The sequence below is a fragment of the Rhagoletis pomonella genome, unplaced genomic scaffold, assembly GCF_013731165.1.
Source record: "Rhagoletis pomonella isolate Grant_MI unplaced genomic scaffold, Rhpom_1.0 Rhpom_scaffold_00003, whole genome shotgun sequence".
NCBI lineage: Eukaryota > Metazoa > Arthropoda > Insecta > Diptera > Tephritidae > Rhagoletis > Rhagoletis pomonella.
Window position 1 is genome coordinate 86317835 of NW_023458557.1, and position 12592 is coordinate 86330426.

A 12592-nucleotide genomic window follows, 5' to 3' on the forward strand; every position below is an offset into this window, starting at 1 on the left:
CTGTGCGCCATGGCTCAATCAAATTTTCAACACCTGCCAAGCACACTCACATGCAGTACGAGTGGCATAGGCAGAAATTGGTGGAGAGTGATAAAAGTGAAATGACAAGCAAACAACGTCATACCTGTCATATTAAAGTCAACATATACATATATACATATGTGTTGGTAAACGAATGATGAGAACATAGCGAATTTAGTAGGTAAAATAAGACGCGCTGCTGGTACTTACCGATAGGCAACGATTTTTATAAGAATAGATTTTAAACGACTTCATAAAATTTACACGCATTCTGCCAAATAAATATTTTCCTTGTTGAAAACTTAAGCATCTTTTCGAGAATACACCTGTTGTACTTACACATATGTACACACACACACACACATACTTTTAAATTTGATATGCCAGAATGCTTAATGAGGTTAAGCATATTTCACATTCTCGCGAAAAAACCCGTAGTCAGCTTGTCTTAACTGAGACGCAAGCGGTGCTACTAAATACGACAGCTGTTTCGTTCGTTGTTTGTAAATATCAGTGACGGACATACGTAAGTACTTTTGTATTTAGTGAACCCGTTTGGGTGCGAAGTACTCAAATGCTTAGTATTTGGAGATGTCTAAATATTCCAGTAAACAAAATTTAGGTACTTAAAAAATACTTAGGTATTTAGAAGCTGTTAGAAACTTAAGTAAAAAAATTTAAGTATTTAGCGCCTGCTGGTCCTTTGTGGATGCAAAATACATACTTTCATTCAAGTACTTACTAAGCTATTTAGTACATGTATCTGTGGTCACAAGCAAATAACCGCCGAAGTCGACTTAAGAAAGAATGGAGCCACATATATGTATATTCTATCGTATTTTTAAACCCCTATTCCATGCGTACGTGAAATTAGGCAGTTATTGCCAATAAACTTAGGCGGTTACTGCTTATGACCACAGATATATACATATATAGATAGCTAAATACTCGCAAACTAAGTACTTTATCATTTATGAACAATTTTAACAATTAAAACCTTACCATACACGCACCTCACTTCAATCCATAACACACAAACTCACCACACCTTATCCTACCACACCTAAATTCACCACACGTTCGCTCACCACAACTGAACTCATCGCACCCGCTCCCGCCACACCTCACCTAAACTCACCACACCTCAGTTTTGGGAACCGTTTCGGGATTTTAGAGACACGCGATTTGTTATCAATACTTTTATCGGTTTTGTTATCGATTTTGCTATTAATTTTGCTATCGATATCTTTTTCTTAGAGTGTACTTTCGTTTTTGACTTGGATGTGCTCTTAACCATACCACGTATTCTACGTTTAAATTTAGCAACTGTGTTTCCGATACAGCCTGCAGACCAAGACGGAGGCGCTGGGCTGTTCCTTTTTTTTTTGCTTTTCTATTATCTTTTTACATAATCTGTGTTTGTTATTTTTATAGCCTTATAACAATTATATTCAACAATTTGTATGAGCTTGAGGCCGTTTTAAGTGAAAACTTATTGTGGAAAAGCAACAATAATAATTTTTACATAATCTGTAGATCTTAATATATTAAAAACAATTATTTTATTGAACTTTTAAGTTATTAGATTATTTATGTTTACCAAATAGTTTAAAAATCCAATTAATTAATCCAGGTTAATTATGAATAAGAAAAAGTAAACAAACAAATGTCAAATTACACTTCAAGTTTCTTAAACACCCCAATGAGAACACTTGACAGCTGTCCATAAACGAAAAACGTTAAACTCCAGTGAACATAGTATAAACGTTATAGCGACATTCTAAGAAACTTTTAATGGCCTGAGTCATGATGACATGGACTTGAAGAATATGTGATCTCTACAGGATGGGGCCACTTGTTTTACACAGCACATAAAGCAACTTTGAGTGCAACAGTAGCGAAGATGATAATGATGAAAACTTGCATGCCAATGAATAACGCGATAATTAAATATACGAATATAAAATATAAAGCGAAAACAAAAAAAAAAAAACAATAACAAAAACAAAAGCACCATATGAATTTATGTAATCTCTTGCGGGAGCTCGAAATGAAACAAACATATACAGTGCAACAAGGTAACAAAAAAATGAGCTCAACACATAAAATTAACAAAACTAAAAATAATTATTGAATGGTAACACTTGTTAAAAAAACTCCACAATGTGAATTCGCTAAGCATATACACGATTAAGATTATATTAGCACTTATTGTAGCGCCGTAAATAAAAGACTTATTCCGCGAGGAGCACAAGTAAAGAGCCACCGCACAGTAAAACAGTTTCCAGAGTTATTTTTAAATTAGCGGCTTCCTTTGCTTTGGATAAATAAATTTCAGCATTGTTTAATAAGACAAAGAAAACTTTATTCTTTAAAAACACAATGTGCACTCACAAAAATTCATTAAAAATAAAAAAGTAGTAATCGAAATTATAAACTAAAAAATTTCTCGCTATAAAAGCGGCTCCGTCACACTTGAAGATTATTAGTTACCAGAATAACTTCTAACCAGCGCGAAAAGGTGTTTTTTTCATTCTGTAAACATGAAATTTTTTGTCTGCTTATTAGCGCTGACTCTCTTCCTGTATCTTGGTCAAACTCAGGCACAATGCCCCAATACGCCACGTAAGTAGTATAAATACATTTAACAATATTTGTACATATCTTTTCTCAAATATTTGTTATATTCCTAGAGCACTATAGTTGTAGTGGAGGAGCTCATAGCGGCAGTATCGCCGATCATTGCCGTGGTGGTGTAAGGTGGTGGTATAATTCTGGTAGTGGAAGATGCGCTAGCTTCTATTATAACGGTTGTGGTGGCAATGCGAACCGTTACTGTTCACTTGCAGCCTGTCAGCAAAGATGTGCGTACCATGGCTAGGATATGAGTGGCGGCGAAAAAGTGTACAATAAATCAGTACAAAAACTAATCGCCAGTTATATATGTACATCTTTATGTGTTTTGATTTCAATTTTAATTACTTTTTAAATGATATTTTAAGGTAATAAAAAAACTCGGTAGTCTGAACTTAAAAAAAAAAAATCAAACAATATTGAGGGACCAAAACGATTGCTAAGAGGAAGCATCATCGTCTCGGTCAGAACATTCATTCAGGTTGGTCAATATTTATACGTGATAGTCATTTCCAGTTGTAATTAGTTCGCACTTTGGAATCGGTCATGTATATATTTATGTAAATGATAAGCGGCATCTTTCGAAAGGACCGTGAGTCAAAAATATTTTGGAACGAAACGCCGTAATCGGTTTGCCGCCAAACCAAAGCCGGGGGAAATTCATACCAAAATACATAGAAAGGATGATTCAATCTTTCCAAAACACACTTTACCTTCGTAACGGAGAGAGGCAAAAAGCGATAATTTTTGGCTCCAGGCTTGATCCAAAAAGCCTTCGAAGTACCAAAGGAAAAGAAGGAGATCGACAGCAATGTGAGAATCCTTTCAATCCTCCTTCGACGCACTTATTGTGGATCTGGAAGCTCTCGTTTGGTAGTACGCATCACTGGTCGTTGAGATCTGTAATCTAGCGCAGCTCTCTGCATGGTCTACGTGCTGAAAGGATGGATTCACGAACAGCAGGTTCTCAGAAGCCAGCGCCTGTATGACCTTAATTTTCTCAATTGTTTCTGGTTTTACACCTTTCGCAATTTCTCTGTTCCAAAAAAGAGTTTATTTGCATATTTTTAATATGGGCGATTCCACCGTCACGGGTTGGACACTTGTACAGAAAAGAATTTCTTACTTGTTTAAATTTAAGTATAACGTACTCAACACTTCTACATTTTGATAAAGCTACACCTAATTGACTATTATATGAGTTATTATAAAATACACTCTAAAAAATCTGTTTAAAAATGCGACTTTAAATCGAGTATATTTTTGTTTATTTTTAAAATTTTTCGGTAAATTTACACGATGAATATGTATTTTTCTCGTTTACACATTTTCGTGTGTAAAAATCCTTTTCGTTAGCGGCTTTACACCATTCTACGGGTGAAATCAAACGGCAGGTGTGTATTTTGTAGCTTGTACACACTTTTGTAGTAAATTTACGCACACCACAGCAGCTATATTATGCTCTAAAAAGTCCGAAATTTAAACAAACTATTCGTTGAATAATCGAGCATGTAATTTTGCAAATAATAAGGTAGGAAATCAGTAACCTACTTTTTAGCTAGGAAATCTACACAATTTTTTTTTAGAGTGTACGAAAAAAATTCCAGCATTCTTTTATTTGGGAAAAATCTGATTTATTTCTTCTGTCACGGGTGGGACAAAAAAGAACCTGCTTTTTGGAGCAGATATATTTTACGGAAAGTCTGCGAATTTATTTCACTTCTCTGTTTGAACTTGATGTATTGTAATAAAACAAAGAACCGGGAACACAAACAAAGCAAAAACTACAAAAAAAAGATGGCTTTATTATACAAAAAATCCGAAATTCCTCTGTCACGGGTGGGACAACGTTTGTCACGGGAAGGACACGTACAAATTTGTATATGAAAAGGAAACTTTAGTGTGGTCCATATATAAAGAATAGTTATTAAAAAATATAAGAAGCCAAGTAGGGATTAAATTAACTCACGTTTTATCTTAAGATGGTTCCTTTTATATAGAAAAAAAAGCTTAGCACCGTCAGCCAAAAAAATTATTAAAAATTAACACGATTTCCTAGCGTCTTGAAATTTTCACTTAAATTTAATGGACTACAAAACTGCATACCTAAAAAATCTGAACAAAAAGTTTAAAATTTTTGGGTGTATTCGTTAAATCTTGTTGAATTTTTATAATTTTTGTAAGAAGTTGGAAATGTGGATTTATGTGGTTCTGGTTAGGTAATGTGCTAGATATTTATGAAAAAAAAGTATAAACATTAAATTAACAAAACAAAAATCCAAAACTGGTCAAAATGTAACTTAACTTAATCAGCTGACCACAAGGGTATATAGATAATGGACGAGTCCGCACATCCCCCCTTCCTACCCTGTGTCTACCACAACAAATAAATTAAAGCTTATCAGCCCTGTAAACCTGCCTCTGACAACTGTCCCACACATAGCTGTCACGGGTGGGACATGCTTCTCTGTTGAATTATTCTTATCTAACTACGTGCAAATGACAATGCGATTGTGGTAAATATTTGCAATGAATTTCCAAAATTATGTAACAAACACGAAACACAACCTCAACTTCTGTAATTAAATATAACAACTTTTAGCTTTTTTTGTCACGGATGGAAAAAGACCAATTCTACTTAATAATAACTCAAATATAGATAAAGCAGTCACACAATTTAATATACAAGTAATTTTTAGCAAAAAAAAACCGACTTCAACTCTCATATAAAAAAAAATATATATATATATATATATCTCAAGATCCGCTGATCGGATCTTAACCAGATTAGTATGGGACCACCTCCGAGACACTACCTTTCCGATGCAAAAAGAATTATCGAAAAAAAAAAAAAAAAAAATATTCCGACGAACTGATAACCTCCTCCTTTTTTGGAAGTCGGTTAATAACACAATTACATTAAAAGCAGGTGAGTTCTACTATATATTTTTCTTACCAAACACATGAATTATGAATCGCAAATTATTTGACAGTGCATTCAACACAATCTACTTTAAACTCAATCAAAAAATTTACTTAGAACTTGATTTCAAAGCGTAAAAAAAGGTAATGAAAATGCATTTACAGCTTTAATTTGTTATTTTTTGGTTGTTTCAAGAATTTTACAAATGTCCTATCCACACGTTTGTTAGTTTTATAAAGAAAGTAATTTTTGCACAGAGGTACACTTTCCCATGGAACCTCCCATAATCTGTAGATCTTAATGTATTGAAAACAATTTTTTTTATTGAATTTTTACGTTATTAAATTACTCATGTTTACCAAATAGTTTAAAAATCCAATTAATTAATCCAAGGTAATTATGAATAAGAAAAAGTAAACAAACAAATATCAAATTAAACTTCAAGTTTCTTAAACACCCCAAAGAGAACACATATCACAAAACATTAAACTCGAGTGAACATAGTATAAACGTTATCGCGACATTCTAAGAAACTTTTAATGACCCGAGTCATGATGACATAGACTTGCAGAATATGTGATCTCTACAGGATGGGGCCAGTTGTTACATAGCGCATAAAGAACCTTTTGTTGCAACAGTAGCGAAGATGATAATGATGAAAACTTGCATGCCAGTGGAGAACGCTATAATTAAATATACGAATATAAAATGTAATGCGAAAAAAAACAATAACAACAGAACCATATGAATTTAAGAGTTTACCTCTTACGGGAGCTCGAAATGAAACAAACATAAACAAAGCAACAAAGCAATAAAATCAGCTCAACACAGAAAATTAACAAAACTAAAAATAATTATTGAATTGTAACGCTTGTTAAAAAAAAAAAATCCACAATGTCAGCTCGCTAGGAATATACACGATTAAAATTATATATTATATATTAAATATTATATTAGCACCGTGAGGAGCAAGTGTAGATCCGCCGCACAGTAAAACATTTTCCAGAGTTATTTTTAAATTAGCGGCTTACTTTGCTCTGAATAAATATAAATAAATTTCAGCTTTGTTTAATACAACAAAGAAAACATTATTGTTTCAAAACACAATGTGCACTCACAAAAATGCATTAAAAATAAAAAAGGTAGTAGTTATCGAAATTATAAACTAAAAAATTTCTCGCTATAAAAGCGGCTCCGCCACACTTGAAGATTATTAGTTACCAGAATAACTTCTAACCAGCGCGAAAAGGTGTTTTTTTTCATTCTGTAAACATGAAATTTTTTGTCTGCTTATTAGCGCTGACTATCATCCTGTATCTTGGTCAAACTCAGGCACAATGCCCCAATGCGCCACGTAAGTACTATATACATTTAACAATATTTTCACAAACAAAGTGCAACGCAAATTTTATATGTATATATATATATATAGTATGTATCCTTTCCCAAAAATTTTTTTATATTCCTAGAGCATTATAGTTGTAGTGGAGCAGCTCATAGCGGAAGTATCGCCGATCATTGCCGTGGTGGTGTAAGGTGGTGGTACAATTCTGGAAGTGGAACATGCGCTAGCTTCTATTATAACGGTTGTGGTGGCAATAATAACCGTTATTGTTCCCTTGCAGCCTGCCAGCAAAGATGTGCCTACCGTGGCTAGGATATGGGTGGCGGCGAGTTTCCCCCTTAAACTTGCATAAATGCATACATAGACCGAAAAGATTTATAATAAATCAGTAAAAAAATCAATCCGCAGTTATATATGCACATTACGGTCGTCCTTAATGTAGGAAGCAAATTTTTACATCTGATTTCCTAATTCTCAACCCCTATGTCGATGCTATATTAGTCGAAGATATCACATTTAAAGTTGGGTCCCGATTGGAGACGGTTAAAGCCTGTCGCACAGGGGGAAAAATTCAGATTACCATAGAAGACGTCTTAACCTGCTCCAATCGAGACCAAATATTTGTATGTGATATATAATATCGATTTTGGGTATTAAATGAAAAAAAAAAAAAACATTTTTTTTTAATTTTTTGAGTCTCCATGGAGCTTGTGGCCTTCGGCCTATTTGCGACACGCCTTGACGGACTGCAATCGGGACCAAAATTTATACATATGTGATATCTTCGAGTACGGTGGTAACAATTTTTTGAGTCTCTATAGAGGAATCTTAACTTTGGCCCCTGTGCGACACGCCTTATCCGTCTCCACCGCGGTATTGCCGATTGAAGGGGTGAGACTGAAAAAAATCGCTCATTTGATTTTTAAGGATCATCCTAATGTACATATTTATGTGTTTTGATTTAAATTTTTAATACTTTTAAAAGGATATTTTACAGTAAAAACAAAAAGATATCCAAAAAATATTGAAGGACCAAAACGATTGCTAGGAGCAAGCATCCTTGTCTCGGTCAGAACATTCATTCAGGTTGGTCTATATTTATATGTGATAGCCATTTCCGGTTGTAATTAGTTCGCACCTTGGAATCAGTGATGTATATATTTATGTAAGTGAGAACCGGAATCTTTCGAAAGGACCCTGATTCAAATATTTTTTGGACGAACGCCTTAATCGGTTTGCCGCTAAACCGAATCTGGCGGAAATTCGTACCAAAATACATAGAAAAATGCTTCAATCTTTCGAAACACACAATTTACCTTCGTAACGGAGAGAGGCAAAAAGCGAAGTTTTTTGCTCCAGGCTTGATCCAAAAAACCTTTGAAGTACCAAAGGAAAAGAAGGAGATCAACAGAAATCTGAGAATCCTTTCAATCCTTCTTCGACGCAATTATTGGGGATAATAAAGCTCTATTTTGGTAGTACGCATCACTGGTCGTTGGGATCTGTAATCTAGCGCAGCTCTGTGCAGACTGTGGTTTCTCAGAAGCCAGCGCCTGTATGACCCTAATTTTCTGAATTGTTTGTGGTTTTGCAACTTTCGCAGTTTCTCTGTTCTAAAATTGAGTTCAATTAAAATGCAATCGCATATGTATATTGCATATTTTCATTATGCAATCAAAAACAAACTAAGCATCAACTTTGATTCCGATGCGCCGATTATTCTAGCGATGCGATTCGATACCTTTCCGGATGCGTTTTGGAAAAGTATACATTGTCAACCATTTGTAGTTCGGCGTTATGCAACATTATACTATGTACGTATGCAATGCAATTGACTTTTCGGAATTCAGCCTGTCTGAAAGGATACCTGTTATTACTTATAAATATTATACCTTCCGAATAAAGTATTTTTCTATCACAGTGCCAATAACTTATCCCTGTTAAGACTGCTCAATGCGTTCTTCTCCTTCCTGAACTCCTTCTTAATAGTATTGGTAGCTAGTACATTCAGGAATTTCTTTGGCCAATTAGAGTGATAGTCAGCTATCTCATTTCCTTCTGTTCTCTTGTGGCTTGATACTTGTTACAACTGGATATTGGTATTCCTAACAAGGGAGTCATCAATGCATTCAAGGTCTAATGATGATTTGATTTCATATAATATGAAAGCGCCTGGCAATTACTTAGTATTAAGATTCCCTCATTTCGGTACCTCGTAAGAAAATTTAGCTTCTCTCTCAGAAAGGTGGTGTAAACTCCCGCCTGGAATATGATCGGATAGTTTCTTTTTAATAGGAACATACATCTAATTTTTTGGATTCGAGGATCACTTCCCATATTCCCTATGGAGTTTTCGATCCGTCTAGGTGGCAATGCAGGGTTCCAGCCTTAAATTTTCCAGGTTGCTGGATTGCTAACTATATGGATTTACCTACATCATCTCTCGAGAATAGTGCTAGGGGGAGCGAAGACGCTAGCTTTTCCAAATTCCCAAAGATATTTATGACATTTCCTTTCCCAAATAACTCTCTTGCCAGATGCTCACATACCATTAACGCTTTCGTGGCTACAAAGTAAACCTAATATAAACAAAGAAGCCTAAAATTACACTACAAATATTTAAGGGTTTTTTTTCAAAGGACAATAACCCCAGCATAAAAGATATCAAAGTGAACTAAAAGAGCATTATCAAGGAGAAGAGTTCAATTTTAAAATGCCGCATCGAGTCTTCTATAAAAAAGGCGTTAGTACCACGTACGCATGCAGTTTTATGTGTAAACATCTGTGTACGGCTTGGCAAGTTACAGGCGACTCAGTTACATACATAATGGGTTAGAAGACAGACATTAATTTTATGCATTTTGTCGGGACCGGTACCAGTAAACGCCTTTTCCATAACCTCTTCGAGAATAATTCAGGACTATTTCTGGATCATTTCGTGACTAACTTTGTACTACACCGAAATGATCGCGAACAAGTCCCAAAATTGTTCCGAAGTAGTCGTGAAGTGGTTTTGAAAAAGCCGTGAACTTGTCTCGAAATCATCTTGAACAAGTCTAGAAGCGATCCCGAAATGGTCCCTAGAAGGATGCGTAAGGTGACCACCTTTCCTTTTGAAAAATCCGGTACAGTAAAATGAATTTCGTTCATTCTGAGATATATTTTATTTATTACGTAAATGTTGTAAAATCCATTACAAATTTAATTTGAAGCAAATTATACAGTATTGGCCAAATCTATAGCACCCTCATTTAGAAGTGATATTGTTTGCCACGTTTAATCTCGACTTATTTAAAAAAAAAAAACATTTTTAAATGACTTCCCGCACTGAAAAATGTTCACCTGTTAATTTTTACCCAATTTTAAGTTTTATAGTCTTTAGAAGGAAAAATTTTTGTACTATTTAAAGAATAAATAAGTTTTGTGAGCACATTTTAAAAGTGTTGAAAGTTGTTGGAATAAGTCTGAAGTCAACACAAATTTGTATTATTTTTCCCACTTCTACAACATTTTGTACAAAATTTCAAAACAAACTGGTCTCTTTCAATCATTACTTCGAAAAGAATGTGCAATTCCGAGTAAAACCAGGTGCTATTTATAAAAATCAATGGACAATTTCCGAAGTTATGAACTTTCTTAAGGTTTTTCCAAAATCACTTCGATGTAGTTTCACAGAAAAATTGAATCAGTTAAATGGGATTCATTTTGAGGTTTGAATAGTTCGTATAGAAATATTTGATAGTATGCTTTTCAGATTGAACTTTTCCATTGCATTGTTCAACAAATTTACTACAACATCTGAACATTCGCCGCCTTCGGAAGTCAATTCAATAATTTTAATTTTCACTCCACGCTTTCTTGACATTTTTCACTTTCTTATTTGAGCTAGTGGAAGTAGGAAGTTATCGATATTGTCAATAAAATAAAGAAATAACTTGGTCGTTACACGATCAAGATCTTGGTTTCAAGTTGCAATACACTCACACTTTTTTACTAACACACACGCACGTTTACAACTTGAACGTCGATTTGATATCAATTTTTACTTTCAAGTCATGTAGCAACTTGAAAGTCAAGTCAAACAGCTGATTAATTATTTTTTTGGCAAAATGTACATATGTACCTTTACATATTCCGGTACATTTGCTTGTACCCAAACCTTCGTTTCGGTACACGGTACTGAACCAAAAGTTTCGGTACTGTACCGGAGATTTAGGTACAGGTGGTCACCTTAAGGATGCGGCTCCCGAATACGCGCTGACATCACTTTGGAATGGAAATCTGCTGAGTGTCCAGAGACACCCACATCTCTTTCTTTGGTCAAAGCAGAGGCTTCGCTTTAGCGATGCCTATTGTTGAATAACGGTACTTTGTTCATGAACTTTGAAAATAATTGCTCACAAACAGCCGAGGCAAATGACCTTACGCTACTTTCAAAACTACCAATGATTTTAAATTAAATACAAGACTACATGTCATAACTTATGTATAATCTAGTTCTAATTACAAGATGTTGTTACTTCAGATATTAGTAAATTTAACGGGTACTAGATCAGACTAACTTTACGAACACACGCTTTTTCTTCATTTTTGCGCGCGTTGCCGCATTTGCTAAGCAGCTTTTTTTCAGAAATATTATTTTTTAAACGTACCGGTTCAAAAAAATCCAATCTGCTAATATGTCCAAAGGAGATTTCCCTCGGCTACACATTGCCAAAATATCTAACAATAACCAGTATAAAAAGACACTTGAACGTTTTCATCCAAACACATGGAATCCATTTTTAGACTTTACTGAAAAAGACACGGAACAAGTGATCAAGTGTTGCCAGTGTTGGTCAGTGTTGCCATTTTAGCCGTTTTCCGGCTAGATTTAGCCGGTTGCGATAGCAAACAGCCGGAGAAATTTCGATTTAGCCGGCAGCCGTTTGTTAGCCGTTGTGCAGAAAAAAATTAACCGTTTTTAGCCGATTTTGCTATTTGCCTTGTTTTCTTAAATTTCAAATATGTATATATGTTTCCGTTTTTGACTAAGCGACCCAAAATCTGTTAGAAATGGCTACTAGCCTTATCGTGGAGAAAATTTTCATGTCAGGCAGGGTTGTATGAAATTGGGCCGATTTCGCTTATTTTTATTTTAAACGAAGAAGGGATTTTCTTCATAAAATGTTTGTTATAAATGTCTTAATTTTAAGCAGGGACGTGAACCGGATGAATAATTTGGTCGGTTCGGTTCAGCGGTTCGAAAAACAAAAAAAAAATAAGGCGCAAATTTAAGTGTCAAGTGTCAAGTGCAACAAAATGCAAGGTTAAGGGTCAAGTGAGATGGGCTGCCTTTACATTTGATATTGTCACATGGTAAAAAACAACAAAAATTAACAAAATTAAGAAAATGTGTGTACATTTATCTATTGAAAATTGGTTGAAACGAACCTTTAAGCCTTTACAGAAAGTGGTTCGGTTTTCGGTTCGGATCAAACATTTGTGGAAAATTTCGGTTCGGTTAATGGTTCAGTTAATTAATAGAAAAAAGCGGTTTTCCGGTTCAAAACCGGTTCACGTCCCTGATTTTAAGTGTGAAGTTTTATTCGAAAAATTAGAAAATAAGAAATTGTTTCACTGTTCATCTTCATCTTCATCTTCATCTTCATCTTCATCTTCATCTTCAT

At 34.6% G+C, this 12592-nt stretch overlaps 2 protein-coding genes across 2 annotated transcripts; both read left to right on the forward strand.

Moving 5' to 3' along the window:
• The first annotated feature begins 2524 nt into the window (after positions 1-2524).
• Positions 2525-3011, forward strand: LOC118736669 (kappaPI-actitoxin-Avd3d-like). Its single transcript, XM_036466708.1, has 2 exons — positions 2525-2646; positions 2715-3011. The coding sequence occupies exons 1-2, from the start codon at positions 2565-2567 to the stop codon at positions 2900-2902; spliced, it is 270 nt and encodes an 89-aa protein (XP_036322601.1). The 5' UTR covers positions 2525-2564; the 3' UTR covers positions 2903-3011.
• A 3798-nt stretch (positions 3012-6809) lies between these two features.
• On the forward strand, positions 6810-7310 carry LOC118736670 (male accessory gland serine protease inhibitor-like). Its single transcript, XM_036466710.1, has 2 exons — positions 6810-6932; positions 7048-7310. The coding sequence occupies exons 1-2, from the start codon at positions 6851-6853 to the stop codon at positions 7233-7235; spliced, it is 270 nt and encodes an 89-aa protein (XP_036322603.1). The 5' UTR covers positions 6810-6850; the 3' UTR covers positions 7236-7310.
• The last annotated feature ends 5282 nt before the right edge of the window (positions 7311-12592 follow it).

Bases quoted from the DNA above. Each gene is read 5' to 3' on its own strand.
- LOC118736669 (XM_036466708.1), top strand. From the start codon at position 2,565: ATGAAATTTTTTGTCTGCTTATTAGCGCTGACTCTCTTCCTGTATCTT. The intron at 2,647-2,714 runs GTAAGTAGTATA...TTATATTCCTAG, and splicing joins ACAATGCCCCAATACGCCAC to AGCACTATAGTTGTAGTGGA.
- LOC118736670 (XM_036466710.1), top strand. From the start codon at position 6,851: ATGAAATTTTTTGTCTGCTTATTAGCGCTGACTATCATCCTGTATCTT. The intron at 6,933-7,047 runs GTAAGTACTATA...TTATATTCCTAG, and splicing joins ACAATGCCCCAATGCGCCAC to AGCATTATAGTTGTAGTGGA.